Source organism: Aspergillus flavus, chromosome 1, assembly GCF_009017415.1.
Source record: "Aspergillus flavus chromosome 1, complete sequence".
Taxonomy (NCBI): domain Eukaryota; kingdom Fungi; phylum Ascomycota; class Eurotiomycetes; order Eurotiales; family Aspergillaceae; genus Aspergillus; species Aspergillus flavus.
This window is the reverse complement of record NC_092406.1, coordinates 675,481-703,054: the sequence shown is the minus strand read 5'-3', so window position 1 is coordinate 703,054 and position 27,574 is coordinate 675,481. Positions and strand designations below refer to the sequence as shown.

General features: G+C 48.7%; 13 protein-coding genes across 13 annotated transcripts; 8 read left to right on the top strand and 5 right to left on the bottom strand.

Moving 5' to 3' along the window:
• Positions 1-1,406: 1,406 nt before the first annotated feature.
• F9C07_261 (uncharacterized protein) lies at positions 1,407-2,610 on the top strand (the record flags this gene model as incomplete). The annotated part of the gene is given in 4 exon segments (XM_071510984.1): positions 1,407-1,456; positions 1,475-1,524; positions 2,188-2,319; positions 2,516-2,610. 4 exon segments carry the CDS (start codon positions 1,407-1,409, stop codon positions 2,608-2,610), a joined length of 327 nt encoding a protein of 108 aa, XP_071365467.1.
• Positions 2,611-3,052: 442 nt separating this feature from the next.
• On the bottom strand, positions 3,053-3,554 carry F9C07_260 (thioredoxin-like protein; the record flags this gene model as incomplete). The annotated part of the gene is made up of 3 exons (XM_041288956.1): positions 3,053-3,245; positions 3,348-3,452; positions 3,538-3,554. The coding sequence occupies 3 exons, from the start codon at positions 3,552-3,554 to the stop codon at positions 3,053-3,055; spliced, it is 315 nt and encodes a 104-aa protein (XP_041141596.1).
• A 1,152-nt stretch (positions 3,555-4,706) lies between these two features.
• Positions 4,707-6,718, top strand: F9C07_2218518 (alkyl sulfatase; the record flags this gene model as incomplete). The annotated part of the gene is given in 4 exon segments (XM_071509701.1): positions 4,707-4,898; positions 4,918-5,226; positions 5,248-5,409; positions 5,484-6,718. 4 exon segments carry the CDS (start codon positions 4,707-4,709, stop codon positions 6,609-6,611), a joined length of 1,791 nt encoding a protein of 596 aa, XP_071365466.1. The 3' UTR covers positions 6,612-6,718.
• Positions 6,719-8,149: 1,431 nt separating this feature from the next.
• Positions 8,150-9,001, bottom strand: F9C07_2278716 (uncharacterized protein). The gene is made up of 2 exons (XM_041284388.2): positions 8,768-9,001; positions 8,150-8,712 (listed from the first exon to the last, which is right to left on the bottom strand). The coding sequence occupies exons 1-2, from the start codon at positions 8,962-8,964 to the stop codon at positions 8,424-8,426; spliced, it is 486 nt and encodes a 161-aa protein (XP_041141598.2). The 5' UTR covers positions 8,965-9,001; the 3' UTR covers positions 8,150-8,423.
• Positions 9,002-10,329: 1,328 nt separating this feature from the next.
• On the bottom strand, positions 10,330-12,704 carry F9C07_2278715 (GPI anchored cell wall protein). Its single transcript, XM_071510322.1, has 3 exons — positions 11,420-12,704; positions 10,650-11,361; positions 10,330-10,588 (listed from the first exon to the last, which is right to left on the bottom strand). Exons 1-3 carry the CDS (start codon positions 11,721-11,723, stop codon positions 10,561-10,563), a joined length of 1,044 nt encoding a protein of 347 aa, XP_071365465.1. The 5' UTR covers positions 11,724-12,704; the 3' UTR covers positions 10,330-10,560.
• A 221-nt stretch (positions 12,705-12,925) lies between these two features.
• F9C07_255 (uncharacterized protein) lies at positions 12,926-14,753 on the top strand (the record flags this gene model as incomplete). The annotated part of the gene is made up of 2 exons (XM_041284382.2): positions 12,926-13,100; positions 14,311-14,753. The coding sequence occupies 2 exons, from the start codon at positions 12,926-12,928 to the stop codon at positions 14,751-14,753; spliced, it is 618 nt and encodes a 205-aa protein (XP_041141599.2).
• Positions 14,754-14,950: 197 nt separating this feature from the next.
• Positions 14,951-15,867, bottom strand: F9C07_2060008 (uncharacterized protein; the record flags this gene model as incomplete). The annotated part of the gene is made up of 2 exons (XM_041288970.1): positions 14,951-15,739; positions 15,796-15,867. The coding sequence occupies 2 exons, from the start codon at positions 15,865-15,867 to the stop codon at positions 14,951-14,953; spliced, it is 861 nt and encodes a 286-aa protein (XP_041141600.1).
• Positions 15,868-16,193: 326 nt separating this feature from the next.
• F9C07_253 (putative 3,2-trans-enoyl-CoA isomerase) lies at positions 16,194-17,066 on the top strand (the record flags this gene model as incomplete). Its single annotated transcript, XM_041288958.1, has 2 exons — positions 16,194-16,384; positions 16,454-17,066. The coding sequence occupies 2 exons, from the start codon at positions 16,194-16,196 to the stop codon at positions 17,064-17,066; spliced, it is 804 nt and encodes a 267-aa protein (XP_041141601.1).
• Positions 17,067-17,495: 429 nt separating this feature from the next.
• Positions 17,496-20,884, top strand: F9C07_2248818 (fungal-specific transcription factor; the record flags this gene model as incomplete). Its single annotated transcript, XM_071510050.1, has 9 exons — positions 17,496-17,713; positions 17,748-17,810; positions 17,878-18,179; positions 18,261-18,571; positions 18,635-18,715; positions 18,774-19,390; positions 19,443-19,628; positions 19,691-20,068; positions 20,183-20,884. 9 exons carry the CDS (start codon positions 17,496-17,498, stop codon positions 20,259-20,261), a joined length of 2,235 nt encoding a protein of 744 aa, XP_071365464.1. The 3' UTR covers positions 20,262-20,884.
• A 1,593-nt stretch (positions 20,885-22,477) lies between these two features.
• On the bottom strand, positions 22,478-23,750 carry F9C07_2199184 (zinc-binding oxidoreductase; the record flags this gene model as incomplete). The annotated part of the gene is made up of 6 exons (XM_071509446.1): positions 22,478-22,780; positions 22,845-22,931; positions 22,964-23,050; positions 23,106-23,234; positions 23,267-23,500; positions 23,697-23,750. The coding sequence occupies 6 exons, from the start codon at positions 23,748-23,750 to the stop codon at positions 22,478-22,480; spliced, it is 894 nt and encodes a 297-aa protein (XP_071365463.1).
• Positions 23,751-24,064: 314 nt separating this feature from the next.
• F9C07_250 (uncharacterized protein) lies at positions 24,065-24,455 on the top strand (the record flags this gene model as incomplete). Its single annotated transcript, XM_071510961.1, has 2 exons — positions 24,065-24,190; positions 24,237-24,455. 2 exons carry the CDS (start codon positions 24,065-24,067, stop codon positions 24,453-24,455), a joined length of 345 nt encoding a protein of 114 aa, XP_071365462.1.
• A 26-nt stretch (positions 24,456-24,481) lies between these two features.
• F9C07_249 (uncharacterized protein) lies at positions 24,482-24,892 on the top strand (the record flags this gene model as incomplete). The annotated part of the gene is made up of 1 exon (XM_071510960.1): positions 24,482-24,892. The coding sequence occupies one exon, from the start codon at positions 24,482-24,484 to the stop codon at positions 24,890-24,892; it is 411 nt and encodes a 136-aa protein (XP_071365461.1).
• Positions 24,893-25,391: 499 nt separating this feature from the next.
• On the top strand, positions 25,392-27,361 carry F9C07_2058265 (uncharacterized protein; the record flags this gene model as incomplete). Its single annotated transcript, XM_041284375.2, has 2 exons — positions 25,392-27,152; positions 27,230-27,361. The coding sequence occupies 2 exons, from the start codon at positions 25,392-25,394 to the stop codon at positions 27,359-27,361; spliced, it is 1,893 nt and encodes a 630-aa protein (XP_041141605.2).
• Between the last annotated feature and the right edge of the window lie 213 nt (positions 27,362-27,574).

Genomic DNA, 27,574 nt, shown 5'->3' with positions numbered 1-27,574 from the left:
GTCTCGCGCTAATTATGCTGAACCACAGGACACCTTCTGCCATATCAGCCACGATGACAGTGGAGCAAATGGTAGAACAGGACCCGCTATAGGATCCTCAACGGCGTGCTTTCCAATTGGCTTCATTTATTCGCGCCGTACTTTAAGGATTGACAAACCGGCTAGGTACCTTGTGGGATTTGCATTCCGTTGCCTCTGTTTACCGTTTTTTATATGCTCTTAATGATGCCCTACACATCCTTCGATCTTGCTCACTTTTACTAAGTTCATACTGGGATCGCCCTAGTAATACAGAAGGCTCCTCACTGTTACGCTTCCATCTCAAATTTTGGTCTACTAGAACACTCAGTATTTGGCACTGTGCCTACATCTCTTAGCATGTTAACTAGCTGTGTTGAGGTCAAGATTAAAGCGAGACAACCACGAGCCACTTGACCTATGATCATGTGACATGCCAGTTCTGGTAGTTCCTTTCGCCCTAAAACTCCTTCGGGTACTTTGGCTCGCGCCTAACGTGTGCTAGCTTCAGGGGCAATGGATCTTCAATCCTCATTTCCCACAGATTGTAACTCATGTCTATCTCTAATTAATAGTTTTAATTGCGCTGCTACATTTTAATTTACTAAATTACAAAAGTCAGACACGGAGGTACCGATCCTGGTAAGGGGTCAGGGTCCGGATTCACCTAAAAATATATATTCCTGCATCCATATGGGGATCGGAAGGTAGCCAGCTGCTTTGCTAAAGCTTTGACAAACTCTGTCAGCAAGGATCTGAGGACTAATAGCCGAATGTGGTAAATGGTTCATGGTTGTCTTTGATCCATGTGGGTACGGTGGTACGAATCTAGCATCCTGCAGATTAACTAGCTGTACTATTCGATTTTAATCTAGAGGTCCTTCTTGACTTAGCAAGTGAAGCGCCTGAAGTTGGGGCATGGTTCAGAATGGTTTTACGGGTTATTGGTTGTTTAGAAAATAGAAAGCCGTATCGTACCTGTTATGAATCAAATCGGACGTTGTTCTCTGATCTTAATTAGCTCTTGGCGGCTTTCAAAGTAATGAGAACGAAGGTTTTCTAACCAACAGGTAAACCTGCTTTCAGGGTTTCATTTTCATTCATAAACATCAAACTCGTCTATCATTAGTCATCACTACAGCATTATCCTCTCCTATCAAGAGGCCTCTTGTGTCCTTACCGTAATGAATCCAAAATAGATAGCAAGCCAAAGACTCGTGCTGTGCAAAAAGGACTTGCTCTCCTAGGCGGACTTGTGCTCAAGTTCAAATCTTTGTATATGAACAGCAAAATGGATCCAAGGTCCACGCGAATCCATGCAGTAACAGCGTATTACTGCAGTCTTTGGTTGGCATGATTATATCAGCCCGACACCATGCTTTCCGGTAATGCTCGCTCTCGACGTACCGCCGGTTGATTTGGTCTTCCGGTCTTTCAAGTAAGTATCCGGCAACAGGCTCGTAGAAGAGCGGTTTGACGGCCCTGCTGCCTCCGACTTGAACAATTGTATCCTGAGCCCCGCGTTTTCCTCTTGGAGTCCCAAGTATGATAAGTGTAGTTGCTGATTTACTTTGCATATGATTAGCGCGAACCTCAAAATCCCTGGCCAATTCTCAGACTTGCCTGGTGAGTTTACCTTTGACACTAACTATTTCCCTTGCGCAGGTACTCTCCAGACCTCTTGTAATATATGTTCTATATTGTACCTTCTTATCGTACCTCACTTTGTGTTTGGAGTAGCTGAAGTAAGCGTTTGGGGCTCTCTGGCTTTTTCTCACCCCTGTAATTAGAATGTCGATGGAAACGCGGGTGGATCGCGATAGTCCTCGTAGTACTTCAATGGATGGGACCAGCAAACTGATGATGCGCTGCGGATGCGCTGCTAATAAGCATGTGACTATCTCTCATTTAACATCTATTCCCCTGTATACGCGAACGTACTCCTATCTCCAGGTAGTGGACTTGGAGTGCAATGGCACTACTTGGGAGGAAAGAGAAAGATTGGTAATGGAGGGATGAGTGGGCGGGTGCATCACTCGCTTGCATGCATCACTCGCTTACGGGATACATTACAGCTTACTAACAATTCAAAGTCTCAGAGCCAACAGGTTCGACAATAAATTAGGCTTTGCACTTGTAAAACGATAAATCGAAACCTATAAATCCTAGGGAAAATCCATATCAAGGCCGACAAATTAATATCCACCGAAGAAATCAAAATTTCTAACAAATCCGGTGTTCAATACAACCTGTGTGGAATGTCCAAGAACGGCGTGAAGAAAATTCGTTTACTAGAAGATTGTAAGTTGTAGCCAAAGGTGTTTGTTCGACACATGACTTACCTCGGATCCATCACTCGCTGTCAGCCCTAACCACAGAAGCATTGTTATTCAGGAGCGGGAGCTATCACTTACACCAGTCGTTTCACTTGCTGTTAGTTCGAATTGCATAAATTATCATTGCTCAGCAAGGGAAGATATCACTTACACCATGAAAGATACCCGTGTAATCTCGGTCGGTATTTCCAGTAGCTGTACCAGTGTAGCAGCACGACAAATGTTGTCGGATGGTTGGACGACTTCCACAGTCTGAAAGAGGCGCGACAAGACTTCCAGCGCATTATGTATTAGTGTCATTCCATTTATTGCTACGGCTCGGAGACTTTCAGAAAGAGAAATACTGGCAAACTACAAACCCCTCCGGGTCAAACGACAGAGGCTGTTATCCTCGCTGGAGCATGTTGCAGGGCGGTTTGAAATATTTGTCAAACAAATTATGCCAATCTTAGTATGAAAGAGCAAATAGGAGTCGATATCGTGGGCTCCAATTGGCCGCAAAGACGATTGTACTCGGAACGTGTCTGCTTAAGCCGACCTGAAACCCCCACCTTTCTCCACACCCCACTTGGAGTGCACTCAATTGGTAAATGCGCTACACAAATCATCCGTCTCATTAACTTCCATCTATCTACATAAAAATAACTTGCTACCACCAAAAGAAATCATGCGACTGCCACGACATGGCCTCCACCCGCTTAGAGCGTCTTCTTGATAAACTGCTCGACCTGCTCGTCCAAGTATTGGGGTCCGATGAAGTAGTCGACTTTGGTACCATTCTTATATGCAACAGTAGCCGGAATAGCAGTAAAACCCCATTCCTCGGCCAGCTCGGGATGGTCATCGGTGCTAACCCAGGCCATGTACACGGTAGGGTATTTGGCACCGATTCTAATATCCTTGGGTTACTATCAAGCAACAAAAGAGTTGAAACGAGGTAACGCATCATCATTCGAAACCTCACAAGGTAGGAAATTAGGGTGGCTGCTTTACCTCTCATAATTGCGCTTGGTTATATTGCCGACGTCACTCCACACGGCCGTGAACATTAGGACGAAGGACCCGTGCTTTGCGATGGCGTCGTTGATTTCTTGCTTGCTGGATGGGATGTCAGAATTCCCCTCTGCATCTTGTTGTTGCTCTTCGGAGAAGAGTTCCAGGGTGTATGAAGGAGTATGTTTACCTGTTGAGCTGGTCCATGGTCAAAGAGGTGATGAGTTATGCCTTTTTTCTTTCTGATGAGAAAGGTCCGTCAGAGGCTTTGACTTGGAGAGAAAAGTATAGCCGGTGTCCAGTCTGTGTTTAATTCTACAGGAAAGAGGGAGAAGGAAGTGGCCCTATTTATGCCGGAGGAATTCGGCTTCCTCGCCACACAGACGCCATTGATATACCCTACGTGATCAGAAGAAAAAGGAAGCTGAAGATCCAGCTGAAGGGCGCGGCGACTAAACGAAGCAATTAGAGATACGATTGTGTAACGGGCGATCAAGGTGTGACAGGTTCGGCATTTTGGGGATCCTGGCTGAGACCCCCAGCCAGTGGCGAGACTAGAGTCCCATTTGCAAATGGGTCCCTAGTTATCACGTACTAGGATTTGTCATCTCATCGACATGATCCTCTTTGCTTCTTCGGAGATGAAGCAGAATCTCATCTAGCAGGATCCTGCGGTGAAACATGAGATGCAGTCAATTGGCTGACTGGATGCGGGGGGCCTCGCTGTTTTCTTTCTCAACGATGAGTAGAAAGTGATGCTATTATAAATTGAACCTGCCTTGGATGGGTGTAGATCCACACGACTGAGCACCACTGGAATGAGCTGCTGCAGGATCTTGTTCACCATAGCTTCGTCCATTCGCTCGTCTCAGAGGGGTTGTTCTTGGCATGCATTTAGAAGGTTAGGTTTCCAGGTGCATCTCCACCTCAGCTGAAGTCCGAGCTGATCAGCTGAGTGAAGCTAACGGGATGGCGCCGTTTAGCCCAAGTGGCCAAATGTTGTTCACCAGTCAGATTTGGGGCGAACCCTGTTCTATCTATGTCTTTCAATTTATCTTTAATTTATTCAACTTCTGGGCATACAAGCAATGTTTACATCCACACAGCAAACCCCGCTGTGAAACGATTCTAAACACCCAAGTCGCTTTCGTCAGTGTGCATATGTACGTCTTTTTGCCAATACGAGATGAGGGGGATATTCGCGTCCCGGCAAGATAAATCAAGCTCCAATGGAGCCGTGGAATCGTTCTCTCCATCATGAATAGTATCACCGAAAATCTCAGAACATCACTTAGTCTCTATGAAATTCGAGCTCAAAATATTTGAAACTACTTCAACCTCAATAATTGAATATACATCATGAGCCAGCCAACCATCAATCCTGAGGATTCGCATCCTCCAAGCCTCCACATCATCGAGCAGTGGAAGGAGGTCAAACAAAGTCTACCCTTCGATGACCAGCAGGACTTTGACGACTCTAGACAGGGCTGGAGAGGTCACCTCCACCCTAACCAGGTCACCAATGATCAAGGCGTGGTGTGGGACAACGATGTCTACGATTTTCCTGAAGGAGGACGGTCCATTCTCAGCCAACCCAAGTCTGTGGCGCCAGTCGCAACTTACTCGCAAGAATGGACTATATCATGTCGCCGGGCCCATCTACCAAGTGCGTGGACTCGACCTCTCGAACACGACCATCATTGAGGGCGACGAGGGCATCATTGTCATCGATCCCCTCACTTCGCTGGAGACCGGTGCTGCTGCACTCGCCCTCTATCAGAAACATCGGGGCAGCAACAGAGACGTCAAGGCTATCATTTATACGCACTCCCACGTTGACCACTTCGGTGGGGTCAAAGGCTTCGTCAGCGAAAAGGATGTCGAGGAAAAGGACGTCTAGATCATTGCCCCCGAGGGCTTCCTGGAGCATGCTGTCTCCGAGAACGTCTACACTGGCACTTCAATGAGCCGCCGCGCCGCGTACATGTACGGTGCTGCCCTCGAGCGCGGACCGAGAGGTCAGATCGGTGCTGGTTTGGGACAGACTACATCCACCGGCACCGTCACCCTCCCAACATGATTATCAAAAGCACAGGGGAAAAGACAACAATCGATGGGATCCAAATGGAGTTCCAGATGGCACCGGACACCGAGGCGCCTTCCGAAATGCTCATCTGGTTCTCCGATCTCAACGCACTCTGTGCTGCCGAGGACGCCACTCACACCTTCCACAACATCCTGACCCTGCGTGGCGCTGTCGTCCGCGATCCGCACTCCTGGGCCAAGTACCTCACAGAGACCATTGACCGCTACGGCAGCAAAGTCGAGGTCGTTTTCGCCCAGCATCACTGGCCAACCTGGGGCAATGACAACATCCTGAAGTTCCTCACCTACCAGCGTGACCTGTACGCATATGTGCATGACCAGACCCTCCGCCTGCTGAACAAGGGATACAACGGCCCTGAGATCGCCGAAATGCTGACCTTGCCGCCGGCCCTTGATCAGTCTTGGTATTGCCGTGGCTACTACGGCTCTCTGAGCCACAACGTCAAAGCCATCTATCAACGCTACGTCGGCTGGTTCGACGGCAACCCAGCTCATCTGTGGGAGCACACCCCCGTCGAGAAGGCCAAAAGGTACGTGAAACTCATTGGTGAGGATGAGATCATCGAACAGGGTGTCAAGGAATACCTAAAAGGAGACTACCGCTGGGCCGCTGAACTTCTGAGTCATGCCGTCTTCAACAACCCCGACAACAAGGATGCCTGCAACAAGCTGGCAGATGTGTACGAACAACTGGGATACGGCGCCGAAAACGGGACCTGGCGAAACTTTTACATCTCCGGAGCGACTGAGCTGCGCAGTGGCAACTTTGGCACGCCTACACAGACGGCCTCGGCAGATGTGGCGGGCCAGCTCAGCCCAGATATGGTCCTGGACACTCTCGCTATCCAGATTAAAGGACCTGAGGCGTGGGATAAGAAGGTGCTTATGGATCTCGTCGTTTCGGATCAAGATAATAAAACTTACCATTCCTGGCTCTCTAACGGGGCACTCGTCTACAGCACCGCTGGCCAGTCGGACGCTGCTCAGGTGACTCTGACTGGTACTGCTAAGCAGTTGACTGCGCTTGCTGTGTATGGGCCTGATCCAGAGGCTTTGGTTAATACCGGCGTTGTCATTGATGGAGATACTACTGCGCTGGATATGCTTGCGTCGTTGCTTGATCCGGGTGATCCTAACTTCAATATTGTTACTCCATGAAGTATGCGTCGATCCATTGGGGATGTATTGGATAGTCTGACATAGAATGATAGTTTTTAGTGAAATCAAGTTGTTGTCTTCTTGCACCTATATCGTGCTCATGATAGGGCCCAATCCGCTAGTATTTTTTATCTTTTTTTGCAGTAATAAAGCTTACTCCCAACCTGAAGAATGGTCCAGTAATGTTTCTCTCCCTGTGTCACTTTTCCTTTATTTCGATATTCTCCGACAAAGGAAAATTCATCGCTTAATGGTAATTCCAGTATCTAATTAAACAGGATACCGCACTCTCCACGAGTATTGTTTTACTATTCTGACCTCCTGCCAATCCAAGCGTTCGCGCGCACGGGAAGAGTCGTTCAACCACTTTCCACGACTCCCATCGGACCTCCAGCTCGTGAAAAATCATCTCATCCAGTTCCGGGCTCCTACCAGCGCCAGCGACACTGGAGAGTTCATAAGTATCGTATCTTGTAACCTAAGGAAGGTTGCGCGGTGGCAGCAGATGAGGGCCGCGATGAATGTTCAACTGCAGCAAGCACCTCGAAAGGAACACCTATTATCGCAGGTTGAACTGTTCTGCTCGTTATATAAGCATAGTACGGTGTTGTCTCATCTAGGATGATTATCAAGTTCAAGAGCTGCGGCCTATAAGCGACGACTATAAGGTTTGCTCACCAGAATCTGATCCTTTTGTCTGCTTCCCCGTTATCAACTCGATGTCCGGATATCCGCGCCATATAGTTCGAGCATTTGCTGCAAACCGGCATATCAGATTACTATAAGATTAGGGGGGTGCGTCGGATAGCTACCTAGAATCTGCTCACGAATTTGTGGAACGAGAACATCCCATTCATTATAGGCCATGGAGTTCAATTATTTGTTCTAAAGACAGGGGAATGGACTTGGCAAGAATGGTCCAGCTGTCGACGATATGCCGATATGTGAGTGTGCAAGGGTTGATGATTTCACTTGACGACGAGATGAGGGGGAGATAAAAGCAGTCAGGTCAACCTAAATCTGCATGGAAACCCAACCTGGAGCCGGGCCTGTCAAGGATTGATTTTAAAAAAGAGTCTTATCTAACTAATTGGCTGACATTATATAATCTACAACGCTACTTGGTCGTAGGGAAACACAATGCTTAGATAGAATTATTAATTAATCAGCTTTCTCACTACGATCTTGGAGCTCTCACATATCACAATGATGCGAACCCAACTGACCAGATTAGTAGTGGGCTACTTAGGCGGGTATTGCATGTCTTCCTGTATAAGCTAGAGTCTATTATCGCCGCGTGCTATGTCTGGTTAGTATTAGGAGTACATCCATGTGTCAGGAGTTCTTGTGTTGCAGTATGATCTTTTCGTCCCATTTTTTGAGTTGGCTCACAATAATCCTCACTTGGGTAACTGTAATTGGTAGAGATAGCAATGATGGTACACTAATATAGATATCCGTGTCTCGGGTCTGCAACCATCCTATTAAGGTTTTAACATTGAGACAATTGCAATAGCCTCGTATCGTCCTTTCCATAGATAGTACATCTACGGAAGGGTCGCCCATGTATTGCTTTCGAAGCCCCAATAAAGGTACACGTCAGTAATTATTGAGGGAACATAATAAATTCATGACTTCAGTATCTATACTGCTTGTCTCTCTAAGTATATATGCAGCCCAGCCGCAGCAACAAAGCTCCCCACGGAAAGAGATCCCGTTCGTTCTTTCTTTTCTATGCTAGACTCCACCGCAGAATGCAATAATAACCCCGGACGGCAAGAGACATCACAGGAAGCATCGTCCATTCGGCTCTTAGAACTTCTTAGGAGCCCTGTAGTTGACAGTAACGTGGCAAGAGTCACAGTCGTTGTTGGTGCCGTAGCTTCCCTTGTGGTGGCCACATGAGTCCAGGATCGATTGTGCTGTGTTACGGATGGTCTTGCCGTCGACCTTGTGTTCACCAGCACCGTTGGTGGCATAGACCATGTAGCAGTTTCCGACGGAGAACTCAGCCCCGTCGCCGTAGGATGAACTCTCGTCGATCCTGCGAATAGCCTCCTGGCAGTCGGTAATGCTGGGAGAATTGCTGGAGCCCTTGCAGCTTTAGGAGTAATTGTCGTTAGCAAGTTCGACTGGAACAGAATGAGTCAGCTTACTTGTTGGCGTAGCCCAGGCTGCCAGCCACAAGGAGTGCGACGTTGATGATGGTAGTGAATTGCATTCTGGATTGTTCGAAAGTAACTTTGAAGTGCGTTGATTGTGAGAGTGTTGGATATGTTGAAGTCTGCTTGTTATGAGATTCAGAACCTGAGAATTGTCCTTCTTTTATATTGAGATAGGTGGTCATGGCCATCGACTCTGAAGGTGAGGGATACGTTGCATGGCTGGGGTAGACGGAAGCGACCCCAATACGACCAATTCTCGGCACTGGAGGTCTCTCGCGAATAGCAGCGTATTGTTCGCGTTGGGGATATTGTAATGTAAGGGCGACTGTGATGCACACGACTATGCATATCTTAGCCCCATCTCGGAGGTGAATCTCTTCCGATGCAGTTCCTTTCCTATACAGGAAGGAGAGACACAATCGAATATCGGATGATACTGCATTTCCCCAGACCGCGAGAAATATATGCTCGTATCTTCGCTGTAGCAGTGCTCGATTTGAGGACCTCTCTACTTCACCATTTTGTTTAACAAAATACTATTGCAGAAGCAGCCATTTCCATTACCAATGCCACACATTCTTCTCCAGGAGGCGAATAAACATTCGTTTGATTGTTTGACCGCGTGTTATCCCTTGCTGTAGTGACCTGCATATACCTGAAGCATATCGGACAACACTGGACACCAGGGTGTGCCTTGTCTAAAGATAGAAGGATATTCGGCAACGTTGAAACAAGGATGGGGCTCCAAACCCCGATAGGCCCACGGTGCGTACGGGGAAATCTAATAATACCGCGGATTGCGATCGATTCAAAACATTACTCCAATTCCGTGTCCTTCATTTTTTGTGAATCGGAGAGAAAACAAAGCTTCGAATATGGGACACTGTGTCCAAGACGCAAATATCTAAAAATACTTTGTTGTTGTTGGTAGTATACTATAAGAGCGAGATCTGTGTCCAACGAATCACGTCCCAAGTATCCACAGATGCCCTAAGATCTTCAGTCCAAACAATCAGACCCAACTACCACCAGGTACAAAAGTGAGTTATGCACAGTAACGGAATCTATGACCGAGCTTTCGGCCTATTCTTTACAATAGGTTGCTTCGAATGCGAATTGGTTCCTACATTCGTTGTGATGTGACTGGTCAATTTATCACATCGGCGGTCTGGTCGAATTCATTACATAAGGATCAACACAGATTTATGTATGTATTCAGCGCCAGAAACAAAACATCAGTAGTGAAGCTAGCTATCTTTACGTCATTAAGCATATACTACCCCGACCGCCTGATCAAAGGGTAGTGGCTCTGTAAAGAGTCGGTATATTGTGCAGTCTTGGGATGATGCGCCGCCACGTGTTTGTATCCTTTGTCTGTTGGACATACACTTGAGACGCCGCTTTCTGTTGACTCTGGAGGGAGCTATGGCTTTATCATGTTGATGTTAGACTTCAGGAGCAATGTTGACCTGAACGACTCTTACGGGAGATCTCTTTTCTTCATTATATCCAATTAAAATAAAGTCTTTACTACACCACCGCTCCTGAATTAGAAAAATAATGAATCAATTTCAATATTAAAGTAGTACGAAAACTAGCCAATTTCAGGTTTTCCAGGCCGTCGACAAAACAAAGAACTTTTATTAACTGGAAATTGGAGCGATTACATGAGGTATGAAGGGATGGCAATTTGCTTCCTGCATAACCACTCTGGCTAGGATGGAGCACAGATAATCAATTATCAATGATGAATTCTGAAAAGACACTGAGATTATGCTGCTTCTTTAGCAGACAGTGATGAATAGACCAATACTAAAAGAAGATTAGCTTGCCCTCTTTAAGAAGGTAAGTCTATCAAGACAAGTAAACTCACGGAGAAGGGTTGAAGTCTTCAAAGAACTCAAGGTCGGTGGTACCAGCATTTTTCATCTCGAAGGCAATAGCTTCACCAGCAGGGCACGAGAAGGTTGAGACGACAAATGAATGTCCAGGTGAGATAGTGATATCACCTAAGTTCTGGGAGACAGAGGGAGCGTTTTTAAAGGTAGTCGAGGTAGTAGCAGCCTTGGAGAGCTTGGAAAAGTTGATCTTGCCATCACCGCTGAAGCTGAAGGATGACGTCTGAAGGTCAGCCTTCTGGGGAAATAGGAAGACTAAGTTGCACATCTTTCCAGAATCGGCCTGCGGAATATCGAAGTTGAATATGCTTGAGATGGCTGAGGTCACCTTGCCATTGAATGAGGTGCCGAATGCGGTGTTAGGAGACTTTGAGTCGACAGGGATGATCAGGTGAGGAAACTCGAAATTTCCTGATGATAGCGTGGTGGGACAGCTCTTGCTGGAGGATGGACTGGCTGACGGGGCAGTGGAGGCTGAAGGCGCGCATGAGTCGGCCTTCAGCTCGACTATTACGCACTGGCCGAGGTCCTTGCTTGGAGTGACGTGGATGTTCCTACCACCGTTCTGACCAGTGTCACAAGCGAGGAATTCAGAACTGCCTTGAAACTCTAGCAGGCCAGATGGGCTAATAGAGAAGCCCGACTCAGGTGTGGCACCCTGATCGCACTGGAACTGAGTAGTTGGGGCTAGATTGTGTATTAGCTTGTTGAATCTCCTTTCAATATCCAAAGGTGCGTTATTCACGAGTTAGAATGCAGCCACGGCCGCTACCGTCAGTGATAGACCCATCTGGGCTAATACAGAACTGCGCAGTAGATAGACTGTGGTCACCAATACGGTTTTGTCCATCGCTGAGCTGGCCAACGGTACCAGAGGCACCGCCAGAAGCAGTAAGATGGAAGCAACAATTGGTCGTGCGACCAGTAAGGGCCTGGGTGCTGGCAGCAAAAGCCGCCAAGGTGGCGAAGAGGCTTTTCATGATACTGAATAATATAGGTCTGGGGTCTTGGAAATGAAATGACTGAAGTGGTGTCAGTCTATCGGCCATGCACCATATTTATGTTGGGGGCTAGTCGAACAATGTTGCTTGTTTCAAAGAACTGACCAACCCGTTACTGCCATAGCAGATATAGTAGACGTCATCCTGAACGAATATTTCTGGATACCCCGAGCCCCTACCAACGTGGTCATCGTGAAATAGGTCCCGTTAGCTTCGCGTGTATTGAGATACTGTTCTCGGTAAGTGTAGTTTGGGTGGCGATATCGCTTACCACGGCTCGCCGATCTTACGACTTGCTGTGTCTGACTGAACTGCGAATTAAATGCATGAACACAACTAACTACCATGGTTTATGGATGATATCCGTTGGTTCGTAAGGCCTATTAATAGGACCTACAAGTAGTGCTGTGGCATATTGGGGGAAATTATCCGACTAGAGAGAGGCCCTAACATACTGGCAGATTGTACCCCATACTGGAAATCATGCTATTCAGTAAATTAGCCAGGAAAGGCCGGGCAAGGCCGCTTCTTGATGGGCGAGAAGAAAGACATACTTGGGTTCCCAATCCCTCGCAAAGAGCAGTCCCCTACACTACGGATCATCCGCTGCCTTCAGTCTATGATTTCCTTTTTCTCAGGAAGACCGGAAGTGTATGTAGTTGTCGTTCTGTCCACAGGGAGGAGCGAAGATACCGGAAAGAACTATACTGCAGACAATACATTCATCGCCAACAGATAGACTGAGCTGCAGGACCCGGCGACCGTTGCTGGATAGGTCGCCGTCCACAGGGAATTGATCGACGTGAACGGCGCTTTGACGGTTCCTTGAATTCGTCAGTACAGGAAGTAGAACGGTTCGGCTTTGCAGCCGAACCGTTCGCGGCCTTGATGGGCGGCTGAGAGGATGATGGCAAAATGTAACCACAGCTCGAGCACTCTACAACAGTGAAAAGGGCTCCGCAGGGCTCCGCAGGGCCGACCGACCTGAAGTTCCCATTGGGTCTGTCTCATTTCACTCCAACGAACTGCTAGTTAGGCTCCCTAATTTTGGAATCAAAGCTCGCCTACGTCGGGAGGCCGCCCGAGGGAATCGACTTCCGTTTATAGAAGGTCGACACTATGAACCATCTGCTCCCTTTAGGGGGCCGGGATCTCGGCATGGCTATAGGGCAACAGCCCAAAATATATAATGTAACCCGCGAGATGGTTTACATGCAGCGAAGAGCCACGTGGGCGCATTGCCGAAGACAATGGCCTGCACAAGATCCACATCAAGGTTGATGTTAACGGGTTTATATGGGTCAACCCTGATGCGAACGAAATCCCTGAAATCTCGTGGGAGGAGCACTGTGGTGACGTCGACAAACAAGAGCGCAACAAGGCGTGTAATTTCGACGACTACGAGCTCGACCACACCTATTGACTGTCGGACATTCCCTTTTTTGCATGTCGTCGCATACGGTCCCGAGGCGCTAGCCGGTGGAGATAAGCCGGGTGCCTTCCCGAATAGAAAAGATTAATTAACACTAGCCAAAAAGCACATGCGGTCTATGAATATCTATCATCGCACGACGTCCGGCCAAGTAATCGGCCCTATTGTTATAAATCCACGTGTTGTAAGAATTAGAAGCTGAACAATTTAATCTCGGTCGTTTCGGGAAGACCGCACGCTGGTAAACCCAATTCCTCTATCATCCATCGGTTCGGATCATCTGTCTGCCACCCCGCAACATTCAAGCACAAGCTGTGGGTGTTTAGACATTACTTAGCTGACAGTCCGAAGCATAGGCAACCGAGAACTGGTAAGACATACGCCAACGCGAAGGCTCTAGCAGAGGGTCTAAGTCCTAGGAGTAGAGAAGTGCAGCATATGAAGGACCTTATGCCTTGTGCATTTCCACGAATCTTCGGAAAATATACAGAAAGCAGGCTTTGAAGCTCTTTATGTGTGTTGTTCTCCCCTCCTCCACTGGCAAGGGTGCCGTAACACAAAGAAGCCTAGTACACCGTGGCAATCAAGTGCTATAGTGCTCAGGTGTACTTTGACCCACACGACACTGGTCCAAATACTTTCGACGATGAGCTGGAACTGACAAAATTCTTTTGCTGAATGTCTGCAAATTGTATTTCTATCAACTACAGGTCACGTGATACGTACACTAAGTCACATGATAATAATGTCTTTGCCCTTCACCCAACCGCCGACAACACGAAACTCTTCTAGAAGGATGTCGGTTCAATCTTGAACCTCCCTGGAATGAGGGCTTCGAAATTTCGATACGTCATTGTTGAACTTGCGCGGCCCTTGGAGTGTCCATAGGTCACAAAGTGGGTCGCTTCAAGAGGCCCGATACCAGCATGGGGGGACCGATTGGAACAGGATTGGAGCTTTTTCGACAGGGCTTCGAAGGGACCTGCGATGATTTGGGATTTGCCCACATTAGATTCGCTAAGCAAATTCGAAGATCAAGGTGAGGTGGTAATCATTGGCTAAAACACCACTGCACGTCATACTAATCGACATAGACCTTCGAAACGTTGCATTGGATCTCATATCGGCGTTACGAGCGTCTCCAGACACGCGAAAACTTCCGTCCCGATGTGGTGGAAGGAACCTACTAAACGATCTTTCCAGCCTCAATTATGCCATCAGCTCGGACGCGTCCGATATCGCAGGTAACAGACGAGATCGTTTGGGATAGAATGTACACAGTCCTTATCGAGGTAACGCCTCCTCCAAAACCCGCACCTATTCCCGATCAGACGATTGCCGAGGAAGCCAAAACGGGCAACCTCGCTCCCATGATGCTCTGTATTGCCCACAAATGTGCCTTCTTGGGCTGCAGTCAGGCAGCGCGCTTGACCCTGAGTGCTCCAACACGGACCTGTATATGCTTGGTGAAAGGAGGTCCTCCATCAGATCAGCGCAGCAGACTTAGTAAAGAGCTCAAGGCGCTGATCGATCAGGATCTACATTATAAATGCACGCCAATCGGCCCTTATAGATCCTCGGCGCAGGATTCAAAATTACATGTGCCAGCTGCGGATGGCCTACGAATGACGGTTGCTGTGCGGTAATTGAGACGAAATAGATATGAACGCCGATGTCTCTTCACTCATCCATTATATAGCAAGTCTCGACCTCCATTAAGGCGATACGAGGGTTATGATGACACCACTCGTCACGACACCCATCACATCATCCCAAACCTGACAACCCCCGACGTGTACAGAATGCCTAGATACCGGATATTCCTGTGTTCAAGATCCGACATTCACCACATAAAATCCCTGTACTCGGCCAACACTGACTGATCTTCGCGGAAAAGCTCACGCACAGCATCCCAACCCCTCTCGAGCCGCACGATTGGGAGATTTGTCTCTTTATACACTGCCATTTCTTCTACTGTCCATTCATTGAAGCCGGTAGCTGACTCTGTCACCCCAGCCCCGGGACCTGGACAGGACGTTGCCATCGGGGACTCGGCCGCCGGAGCCGATAGGAGACCGCAGATCTCCAAAGCACGCTTTGGAGGTACAGTCAAGCGGCCACTTTTAAACACCATCCGGGTCACAGCAGATGCAAACACAACTTCGTGGTGTTCTTTTTTATGAGGTGCTGGAACTCTCATCTTCCTGTTGGTCGAAGTATGGGCCTGCATGACATAGCAACTGGGACAAGATTTGCTAGTATCAACAAAATGTGTGACCATATAAATCCACTTATCATCCCAGCTAGCAACTCTGGTCCAAATTTCGTATCGTTGAAATGGCTTGATTTCTCGATGAAACGTGCACGAAATCGCGCTGACTATCAAGTTGCAATGCACCGAAGACTTGATTTGCAACAGGATGGGCGCAAAGAGCAACCCACTGAGGTGCGCTCTCGATACATCAAGATCAGTGATGTAGGTGGAATTGGACTTATGAATGTTGAAGTCCCCTTCAGTTGCTGAAGACCGTGATCTGACCACTGCCGGTAGAAAGATATGGCGTTGTTGGAGCGCATAGCCTGACCTTCGGCGAGTGAGGTAGCCCATTGCGAGGGCACCAAAAAATCGAAACTAGAAGGTTAGTGTCGATTCAAGGGAAGAGGAAGGAGCTTCCATTCTGAGCTTACATGCCACATGAAAGGTAAATTCTTGAGACTCAGGCCTAGTACAAGGCCGAGGCACCACATCAGGTGTCCCATGGCGAAAGGCACACGTTATGGCTGATGTAAATTGACCGAAACAGCTGTATGTAGGCTGCTATAGTCGCAGACGAACAGGAGGGCATCGGTTATATACTCCATACCGAGGTTCCTGAGGCTTGCTTACAGGCGACTATACTTTCAACAATTCTTTGTTCCCGCGGCACTGAGGGTACCTAGTCCATAGCCGCGGGTGTCAAGCCATAGTATACGCCGAAGGGACGACATAAAAAGGTCAGTGAGAGCCCTCAAAATCCAGATTGTACAAAGGAAATTTTCATCATCTTCTCATTATCAGTAGCCCGACACAAGGACGTTATCGCGATATGGCTGAAGAGGATCTTGTTCGCCTGGACATCAACGGCATCTTTGCCGTCATCACATTGAACAACACAAAAAAGTCCAACGCCTTGACGCAGAGCCTGTATTATCGCCTCGCAAGCTTGCTTCGAGAGGCTGAAGATAACTCAGACGTTTATGTCACCGTCTTAATTGGCGAGGGCGCCTTTTTCTCCGCGTAAGTTTTCTCCACCCTTTGCACAGAGAAAGGTGGAAAAGGGGAAGAGAAATTGATTCCAGCGATTAGAGGGGCCGACCTCAAGGGAAAGCCACCATCTATGGAGGACATGTTGTCTCGCCCTCACTGGCTTCCTAAATTAGTGAATAACAACATCGACGTGGCGAGAGCGTTCTACAGTCATTCGAAGATTCTGGTCACGGCGCTGAATGGACCGGTCATAGGGCTTTCTGCCGCGTTGATATCGCACTCGGATTTCATCTACGCGGTATCCGATGCTTGGCTGATGACTCCTTTCACCTCTCTCGGCCTCGTTGCCGAGGGCGGCTCTAGTGTCGCCTTTGTGCAGCGGATGGGTCAGGGAAAAGCAAACGAGGCACTCCTTCTCGGCAGGAAGATTCCCGTCAGTGAGTTGGCTCAGGTTGGTTTTGTGAACAAGGTCTTCGAAAGCAAAGGCAACTTCCGTGAGCAGGTGATGGGGTACCTGCAGCAGACGTTCGGCGAACATTTGGTGAAGTCGAGTCTTCTGGGGACAAAGGCTTTGATGCGTCGTCGCTTGGTTCGGGAGCAGGACGAACAAGCGCCGCTCGAGATGTTTGGTGGCCTCGACCGTTTCTGCCAGGGTATCCCGCAGGCAAAGATGGGAGAGGCTCTGTCCAAGAGCAAGACTTATCGACTTTGATCTTGCTGTGTACATAGTACTGTGCCCTTCACTGCACAATGCTTTAGTCATATTCATCATATTCATCAGCGCTTCGTTGCGCTTCGCGTAGTATACAGGCCCAGGCTCTCTTTATGTCCTTTCCTTCGCCTCTCTGTGCAATGTTTCTCAGACCGTCCTCTTGTTTCTACCCTTTGAGAGCGTCATCCGTCGGCCCTAGCACCGACGGATCTTAATGTTCAACTACCGTCTCTATTGTAGCGACAACAGCTTCAAGGGTATGCCTCCAGAATTTTGGTGAATTTCGAGGGTAACTTAGCTGCCCGTAGCGGTAACGCTTTTCCAGCGCGACGTACTATGCAGGAGTACGTCTCCGCTGTGTTACTACGAGATACGCCTGGACCATGAGCTCGAACTGCGGACAGCCGAGGCAACCGACTCGGTATGACTATGACTAATCGCTACCAACCGCGGCGTTGTACTGCCGAGGCACACCGAGTGTACCTTCTTATCCGCGGCAATATTCCCGCATTGGTGCTACTTCATTCGCAACGACAAGACACAGGCATCCATGATGCCCAATTCCGCAAAGGAGAGCCCGCGGAGCACTGGCAGAACGCGACAGGCCAGAAAACGAGCACCCGTGGCTTGCCAATCATGCCACGCCCGTAAAGTAAGGTGCAGTCTCCCACAAACTGGGAGTCCTTGTGCCAACTGCTCGTTAGATGAGCTTTCCTGTGTGCCGCGGGAAAGCAGGAGACCAAAGTAAGCGATATGGCAATCTCAGCGCAAAGAACTTTTCGGCAAACCCGCTAACGAGCTGCCGTAGCAGACGTGGCCTACCTTACCACCTTGGTACGGTGTCTTCGCCGTCGAATAACGATCCCGCCATACAGAGTACTCCGCTGGGGGATGGCGGCTTTCCACCCGGCCCCGAGCGCCTCGTTGCGTTGAAGGATCTATCAGTTCCAAGCGGGCGCAGTCCTACAACTCCAGCAGTAGGAGATACTGGAAATAGCATCGAAAACTCTTATCGTCCATTCAACGAGCATTTCAGCCATCACAATGGAGGTGACACGGGCGCGTCGCAACTAGACGGAGATGCGACAGATGAATGCTGTTCCCCTTTATATGGTAAGAATCAAACAATTAGCTGGTCGTCAGGAGATACTGGCGCCAGTGATAGTCCATCATGATGCTGATTCGATTACTTAGGGGACCCCCGTGGCGTCGGTCTGGTAGTCGACATATGCGAGCCAGAGCCACGGGAGAAGACTGGGCACTTCCTCATCCCCCAAATTAAGCCCACTCATATAGATCAGGATACGATCGAATACCTGCGCCGTAAGGGCGTGTTCGACTTCCCCACTCCTGCTGCCTGCGAAATGATGATCCGGACATACTTCTACTATGTGCATCCCTTTTTTCCTGTTGTTGAGGTCCATTCGTTCCTCGATACATTCGAAAATAGACGCAATGAAGTAAGCGTACACCTGTTGTGGAGCATGTTTCTAGCTGCTGCGAATGTATGGGTACCACTCACTCCATTACTTCCCTCGTTGGCATCCTAACATTAACATGGGAAATAGTTCGCAGATGACAGCACCTTATTAGCAGCCAATTTCTCGTCTCGAAAACAGATGAAGCGTGCAATGTATATCCGAGCCAAGGTCGTAGCACGGTAACGCCGTTTTGGAGAGAAAGTACCGGCTAACGAAAGTCCCATAGGCTCTTTATGACGCTGAGTATGAGAGAAGGAAGATTACTCTTATCCAGGCGGTACTTCTGACAGGCTTCTGGTATTCGGACACCGAAGACAGGACCGGACCTTGGCATTGGAATGGCATTGCTATCAGCCTATGCCAAACGATAGGGCTACATCGGCATCCAGATACAGGTCGAAAACGCAGTAAAGTGATCCCGACGAGTGACAGCAGCATCTGGAGGCAATTGTGGTGGAGCTGCTTTTACCGTGAAGCTTGGTTCTCTGCCGGCATGGGCAGGCCTATGCGCATCAACCTAGCCGACTGCAGTACCCGAATGCCACATGCCAACGATTCCGATAATTTACTCGCTGGGATTCCGGAGCATATTCGAAAGAAGTACCTTCCAGACGGCACTAAGGACTTGTCCAAATTATGGACGGAGCTGTTGACACTTACGGTCTCCTTAGCGAAGATTCTATCATGGCAAAATCGAGCGGACCGGACACGACCTAGTAGGACTGAAATACAGCACATTGATGATACCATCCGACAGCATTGTTTCCACAAAGATCACGGTATAGGTCGCGGACACAGTCGCGTCGTCTCCTTACACATGTACCATCTAGAGCTGTATCAAGAGTGAGTGAAATTCGCGATTTTTGTCTTCGACCGGCCGACGCTGACGCTATAGTTCCGTTTTGCTTACACTATACCGGCCTTTCCTTTTCGACAAGCCAGAAATGAATCCCCTTGGTCTCCCTGCGGATGAATGGACATCAACTGTTCTGCGGAGGGCCAAAGATGCTGCGACGAACACCAACAGGATCCTTGGCAACATGATCGGTGATGACATGATCAGCAACAGCCAAGCGATGGTGTAAGTACATTACCAGAGAACAATTATGGCATTTTAAGAGCCAGGGTGCTGAATAATGCTAGCTGCATTGCCTTGGTTCCCGCATTGCAAATCCATCTGCTTGACGCCACGTCTGAGAAGCAGATGGTGCAACGTATGGGCCGCCACAACCTTGAGTTTTGCATGATGGTCATCGAAGAGCTCAAATCTGTGTACTTTGGCGCTGAAATACTCTCGAGGATGTTCTCCAAGGCAAAGAACTGGATACTCTACCGGACGGTAGCCCCCGCAACAGCTCCCAGGGAACATATGCCTCAGTCATCGCGTGATTCCACGATTGGTTCTATTCCAGAGCCACCAAATGATGCACGTCAGGACGATGTGGAGATATTCGATGCCTTCGTGACAATGTTGAGTCCCTTTGCCCCATTATCAGCTGGCGGACCCTTCGATAACGACGAGTACGTTTTAAGCATTGTTCTGGACCCCCTTGTATCTCGCCTCCCTATGACCATCTCTGCTCGGTGAAGCTAGTGTCATTTTCAAAGTACTAATCGTCTTGATACTTGGGTTAGGCTATTGGATTTCGAATCTGCCACCACTCTCGAACAATTGATGTTCCCTGAACCCGAATCTTCTGCAGATACACATTAGATCTCAATCAGTTATTGAGCTTTCGGCTGCTGTGGAGGCACTCGTGTGCATTCTTGTACGAATTGAAAAATAGTCACAGCTCTGGCCTATGTGAGTGAGTAGTAATGCGTAGGGCCCATTCCTAGCCAACAGCTCTCGCTTGGCGACGGCCTCCTCTAAAATGGATCCTTGGTGGTCCTGCAGGCCTCGTTCGGTTACGGCACGCATATCAAGCCCGAGGAATCTTGTGTTGCCACGAAAGGAATGCATCTACCTTCCAATTAGATGATAATTACTTTTCTCTCTAGGAAGATTCTCCTCTCCGTGAAAAATTTGGCACAGGAGCGGTGGGGATAGTGAGCAAGAAAGACGTTGTTCAACATGAGTGATAGCCAGATTGAACGGTGTTTCCTGCTTAAGGAGTTATTCTTTAAAATGGCGAGTTGCCCATATATCTGTCCCCGATCCCCGTCATAGGGCTCAGTCACCCGTGATATCTCAACATGGCCACGTACCTCTCGACGTACGTACGGGTTAGTACGTATGCTCTCACCGTGAATGGTGTCGAGGTTGGGGCTCTACTGGAGAAGTTGCGAGGATCTACCAAAGCAATCGAAAAAGCGATTGATGAGGCGCTGAGAAGGGACAAGGTGGAAGCGGGAACGAAGGGGTAATACTTAGCTTCCAAAAGATGGGAGCAAACCACCGGGAAGACTGTTATCCCAAATAAATTGTCGCTTTCTGGTTCATGCTCATGGACCCCTGAGAAGCTCACTACCGGGTTTCCATAATCTACGCTACACCACCCGGACGACGGCGCCTCGTACGTAACCGAACGTAACCAAAAGTTATGATAGCTTTGAAGGGATCGTCTGTTCCGATACTTTGGCGAGCCCTAGTTGATCATCTCTGAAGTTTATCGCATGTTTCATCCGGGCACCATAGATTAGCCCCTGGCTTTAACAGCCGATCTATAATCTACATACATTCATTCTTGGCGAATATCCGTTCCAGGTTACTACCCTATAATCCGTATACACAACGACATGGAAATAATATGATGCAGCACCATAAACCAATGCGATCTCCGCTTCATCACGTGTGCCAACGTTCCGACCCAAAAAAGCTCCTCGCCGAGTCTCGTTGACGAAATCTCGGTAAAGAGGCAGTGGGCTTTGGACTCGACAGTTTTAGAGTAGCCACCACCGGCACACATTCCCATGTGTGTCACTGGGATACAGAGACAAGGCCTCTCTACGCACCAACGACACCAAGAGATTGCACTGTCGGTGGACCTATGTATGTTCGCATTATGATCCATATCCTGCATCGGTCCGCTGATGGACTCACGCCTCTCCCAGGTTTCGCCTTCTGCTCGGTCGGCCTCTTTTCCGCTTGTGGTACATACCCTGTCTCTCCTCTTCGGTCACTCTTTATTCAGTCCGTCAAATGATAGGCATATGAATAGCTGGGCTTCTGTATGCGAACGAGCATCTCTCAACCGGCATCCGCTACCTATGAAAGCACGAACTGTACCAAGAGCATGGAGCCACAACTCGAGGATATCACGGGTATACCACCAAGACCAAAGGATAATTCTACCTTGCCTGATTTAGAAGCAGGCATTGTCGGCTGGAAGGTTCACGTTCTCTCGTCCATAAGAGCAGAAACAGATCAGTAATGATTCCCGGTCAAGTCCACTGGCATCGTCTATCCCGGCACCTGGAATTCACCATTTGTTCCGCCGGGCTCGTCGACGCGCACTGTGTAACAGTCCGCTATATTGCTGCGCCACTGTAGCCCAACTAACTCTGTCGCTGGGTCGACCCTGTGTCACGAATTGGGTGCAACATAGCATGAGATGCATGTGGAAGAAAACTTTGGCACCATTCTCATTCATGTCTTCAATACACTGCTGTTGCACTTCAGCTAATCATTGAAACCTCATGCTTAGTTGAGGTTGAGGCTCCCAAGTTTTGGCCCGCTGCACAGAGTTACTCCACAATTGACTATGAGAAATAAACACAAAAGCATGTACGATGTTGAGTCGTCTTGAAACGGACATTACTTCCTTCGTCAGACAATTCATGGTCACCAGAGGCCAACAATCGACAGCTTTTCGTTGCTCTGCCTCGTTAGACCAGTATATCCTACACAGCACCTATCTATGTAGGAAGGGATGATAACTTTCCCAAATGCTTTTAGGTCTTGGATAACATCTTCTAGGAAACCATCAATTAAACGATCTCGAGGATGACTTTTCCGAAATGTTTCTGGTCCCAAATATATTGGTAGGCTTCTCTGGCCTCTTCCAGCTTGAATGTCTGTCTATCCAAAATGGGATGGAGATCATTTACTTCGATGGCGCGATTCGTATCCTCAAACCGTAGCCTGGATCCAACCGCTATGCCTCGCACAGTGCAAGAATGAATGACCGTATCGAAGAATGTCGGTTCCTCGGTGTTGCTTCCAGGGTCAACAAATCCACCGACTGATCTTACCATCGAGATCGAGCCATCGAACTTCAAGGCAGTGAGCGCCTACCGAAAGAATGAGTCAATCCCTCGAACACCTTGGAATGGGTTAATTTAACGGAAGACCTACCTGTCTCAGAGATGCTGGACCTCCTACCTCAACAACGGCGGAAACCCGCTCCTCGTTAGGGGTCGAGTTCTTGGCAGGCTCGCCCCGCTGAGGATTTAATGCTGCTTGTAGTTGATCACGTAGTCGGCGCCAAGTTCCTTGGGCCGTTCTGCCTTTTGGGCTGTCGATGTCGTTGCAGTAACTTTAGCACCGGCAGATTTGGCAAACTATGACACGTCGGGTCTCAGTAGGTATACTTCTAGCCACAGTGTCAGTACTTACCTGCATGGCGAAGATACTCACACCTCCTGTGCCTTCAGTAAGGACAGTGTCACCCTTCCTCGATACCATACCTTCAAGGCCGTAAAGGGCATTCAAAGCAGTCAATGCAGCGCATGGCAGAGATGAAGCCTCCAACAAGGTTAGATTCTCCGGAACATTACGAGGCCATGTTCCGTAAATACGCCGTACTCTCGTAAGACGCCGTCGAGAGAACTACCGAGGGCGCTGGTGCGGCTCTTCGCGTCGAGAGGTCCGGCTAGATGATCTTGATGGAATGAAGTTGCCACCCGGTCACCGACTCTGAATCGGTGTACGCGAGACCCGACGGCGGCAACGACACCTGCGCCATCAGATAGAGGTACGTGACCGTCTTTGAGCGGAAAGGGATACAAGCCCTAATGAACACGTCAGGTGATGAACGTAGCAAAACAAAAGGCAGGACTGACCTAAGAAAGTAGAAAAGAAGTAGAGCAGTAGACTCTTTAAATCGATTGGACCGGAAAATAGGGAAAATAAACCGTGAGCAAAAACCTTTGGGCGATACCTTGAAAACCAAAGCAGAACGACATTGCACCTTCCAAATGAGCGTACCTTTAGTATGAGCAAGTGGCGAGAATTCAGCGATACGGCCTGAACTAGTGGCATGCTGATCAGCATCTGTACTGTTCAGTGAACGATTGGCAGCGAAATTGATATCCTTACTTTCAACCAAAACGTCTCGATTCCCAATAGACGGGACTAGGGCTTCTACCTAAACGTCTAGGGAGTCAAAGCCTTTGTCACCTCGGACTATCCATTGCTTCTGGGTTTTGGGAATCATTTTTGTGTCTGAAGAAAACGAAAGGTCTGGTTAGGAACAATTGGAATCATATGCTTCCGAATATGTGGCAGGGCCGCGCGGCAGCTTTTAAGTCACTCAGTGTATGTGGATTTACCAGACGTGAGGATATCTTTATCCTATGAACAACCTACCATGCCAAGCAGACCCGCAATTTGTCTTCTGTACAGAGAGGGAGCGACGAGCGGCCCGTCGTGGCCGGTCTCCGATTGAGGAGCTAGAAGAGGAGGCCGCTGACGAGACTGATGTATGCCCGACAGTTGCTCGAAGTGTCCCAGGCTAAAAGACTTTAGAACAAGCGAATCCGAATGCGTCGAGCGCAAAGAGCGTATCGAACACGAAAGGAAGAGATCCTGGTTTCCGAAAAGGCTCGATCTGAACAACTCAGCAAGGCCCTAGACGATGCAATGGAAACTTTTATCAGTTTCCTTAGGCACGTTTATGAATTTCATCAGACGCGACATTCGCCTGGTCTCCTCTTTCATCTCAATCAAGCGTTCATGCAGATTTGAGCCCTTTTCACCAAGCACCGGAAACTATGCCGCTTGTGACCGCAACGACCGCAGTACTTCCGGACGAGCGGGACGATGGCCTCGGGCTGATGCCGATTTCTGTGCCGTACCAGTCAACTCGGCCGACCTCAGAAGCCAAGGCCCTCTTCCTACGGACGGGAAGTTCCAGCCCGGCTGCAATATCAGAAAGGATTTACAGAGCTTGTCTAGAGCGTGTTGTGTTCCTTTTGACCTCTGACTGTGATCTGCCAAGGACGGATTTGTCACTACCAAGTTATCAAGATGTCCATGTTCCACACTCGGCTTCAAAGATCACTATGGATCTTGATAAGCTAGTCCAGCATCTCTCGGCAAATGCGGCATGTCTTGGTCCAGTCCCAGGTATTCGGAAGGCCGCTGTGGACTCTTCCATTCGGGAATCCATTATCACCGTCTGAAAGGCAGCAGACCTAAACTTCCGGTTGAATGGATCTATTGGGCAATACGCAGCATATGTATATAATGCGAATATACCAACCCACCTCACCGACCGCGCAATCTCTTGGTATCTAGAAAAACCTGATCTCCATTCCCTATATCCAATTGTAGTCTTCGGAGGTGCTGTAGCCCCGCTTTCTAATTTAGCTCACTGATAACGGGATCTCATCCGAGACTGAACCGCTTGTTCTCACGGAATTGCCGATACGCTGCCCCGCCGGCCATTTCGCATTGCTTACCGGTTATACGTTGGTTTGGCCTTTCACACCCAACGAGACCGATCGGCTGGTTCCATTGGAGAACATGGGCTAAGGCCATCGGACTCGTGCGGTCTCTAATTGCCCACTGAGACCGTCTTCAAACATATATATCCCTACTTAGCCATCCTTCAACTTCAAACTTGCCTTGCTTAAGCGCGGTACTACGTTACAGAACTTTCCTCATATTGCCTCCCTTGACATGACGAACATGGCCATGTCAGAACAACGCATCTTTCGCGGTATCCCTTATGTCACTGGCGCCGCCTGTGCCACGTTGTTGGCAGCTGACCTTGAACTTAGTTTCTGGGGCGGTGTTGATCCAAGGACAGGCGAGATCATTGATAGGTTCCATCCGCTGAGCGGTCGTTTTATGAAAGATACCATCTTGGCAATACCTGGAGGTAGAGGATCATGCGGCGGCAGCGTCATTATGATGGAGCTCATCCTAAATGGCTTAGGCCCTAAGGCGTTGATCTTCGAGCGTCGCGAGGAGATCATCACACTAGGAGTTATGGTTGCCGAAGAATTGTTTGACAAGACGGCCGCCGTCGTTACGCTGAATCCAGAGGACTTCTGTGAAGCTCTAGGCTGGGATGGGAAGACTGTTCATATCCGGGGTGAACTAGTCTCGGATGCCCCCTTGAAGGCCGACTCTGCCAATGGAGCTGCCAAGCCTACCATTGACCTCAACAATTTCGGCGTCAAACTTACTGATGCCGACCGAGCGATTCTGGACGGAGCTAATGGCGAAGCCGCTAAGATCTCGCTAAAGATCATTATCCGAATGGCGGACATGATGGGAGCCAAAGAGCTGATGGATGTCAGCCAAGCCCATGTAGATGGCGCCTGGTATGGGCCCGGTTCTAATGCGTTTGGTCAAAGACTTCGTGACTGGGATGGTAAATTCCAAGTTCCTACAACTATCAATGCGCTTAATGTCGATCAAAAACGTTGGCGGCTTCTCGGGATCGACGCAGAATTTGGATCAGCTTGTGACGAATTGGCGAAGGCTTTTGTCGACATGGGTGGCAAGATTTCATTCACCTGCGCCCCGTATTTACTCGAGACTGCCCCTAGACTAGGTGATCCAATCGCCTGGGGAGAGTCCAACGCTGTTATCTATGCAAACAGTGTGCTTGGTGCGAGGACACTAAAGAACCCCAATATGCTTGAGGCTTTTATTGCCTTGACTGGCCGCGCGCCAAAGGCAGGGGTCTATGTTGATGAGAATCGCTTTGCGTCTACCTGGCTTAGAGTAACACCTTCCGAAGGGGCCGACGACTCATTCTGGCCTATCTTAGGCTACGCTCTTGGTGCTATTGCAACCACTCACATTCCGGTCATAACTGGGTTGGAACACCTAAAGCCAAGCAATGATGACTTCAAGGCGTTCTCAGCAGCATTTGCTACATCTTCTAGCGCTCCTATGCTCCACATGGTCAACTTAACTCCAGAGGCTCCTACCCTCGAGGCTGCATGCGCTAATGGTATGGTCCCTAAAGCTATTGATGTGGACTCGAAGGATCTATATGCTATCTGGGACGAGTTCAATCACGGCTCTGAGCCGCGAGAAATCGACCTTGTCTCGTTTGGCAACCCGCACTTCTCATGTCGAGAGATGAAAGAAGTAGCGAGGCTGTGCCAAGGAAGAACAAAGAATGATAATGTCTCCGTGATAGTTACCTGCGGCCGTGCTCAGTATAGCCTTGCCTCGCAAGCGGGTTACGTCGGGGAGCTTGAGAAGTTCGGGGTCCAGTTCTTACAAGACACTTGCTGGTGCTCTATCGAGGAACCCATTATTCCGAAGAATACTCGGACGATCATGACTAATTCTGGCAAGTATATCCACTATGGGCCTGGACTTACGGGCAGGCAATTTGCCTTTGGCAGCTTGGAGATGTGCGTCGATGCTGCGTGTACTGGGAAGACTACAGGGGACCCGCCGTCGTGGTTGCAGGAGGTTAGATCAGCCTAGATGTTATCTATAGAAATGATCATATACCGATATGCTTTCACAATCATACAGTTGATTAACAGATCCCTGGTCTTCCTGTTATTAAGATGCTGCGACTACTACTCATGTTGCCTAACTACCTACATCCTGATTGGTCAATACTCACTTGTGTTCAAGTGTCAGTCAAGCAAATAAATATAAAATTTTTATTTTGACTTATTCTTCCTGCCTTCTCATCGTTTCAGGGAATATTGATATTCCGGATAGTTCCTAATCCATACTAATGTGTCTTGCGGTCAGGGTTGGAGTGACAACGAAATGCAGGTGGCGACAAGAATCCCCGGATCTACTGTATGCCGCTGTGTAATCTTCTCCATTTGGTACAAACATATCGAGATTGAACTATTACAATTCTTGCGGCAAAGGTC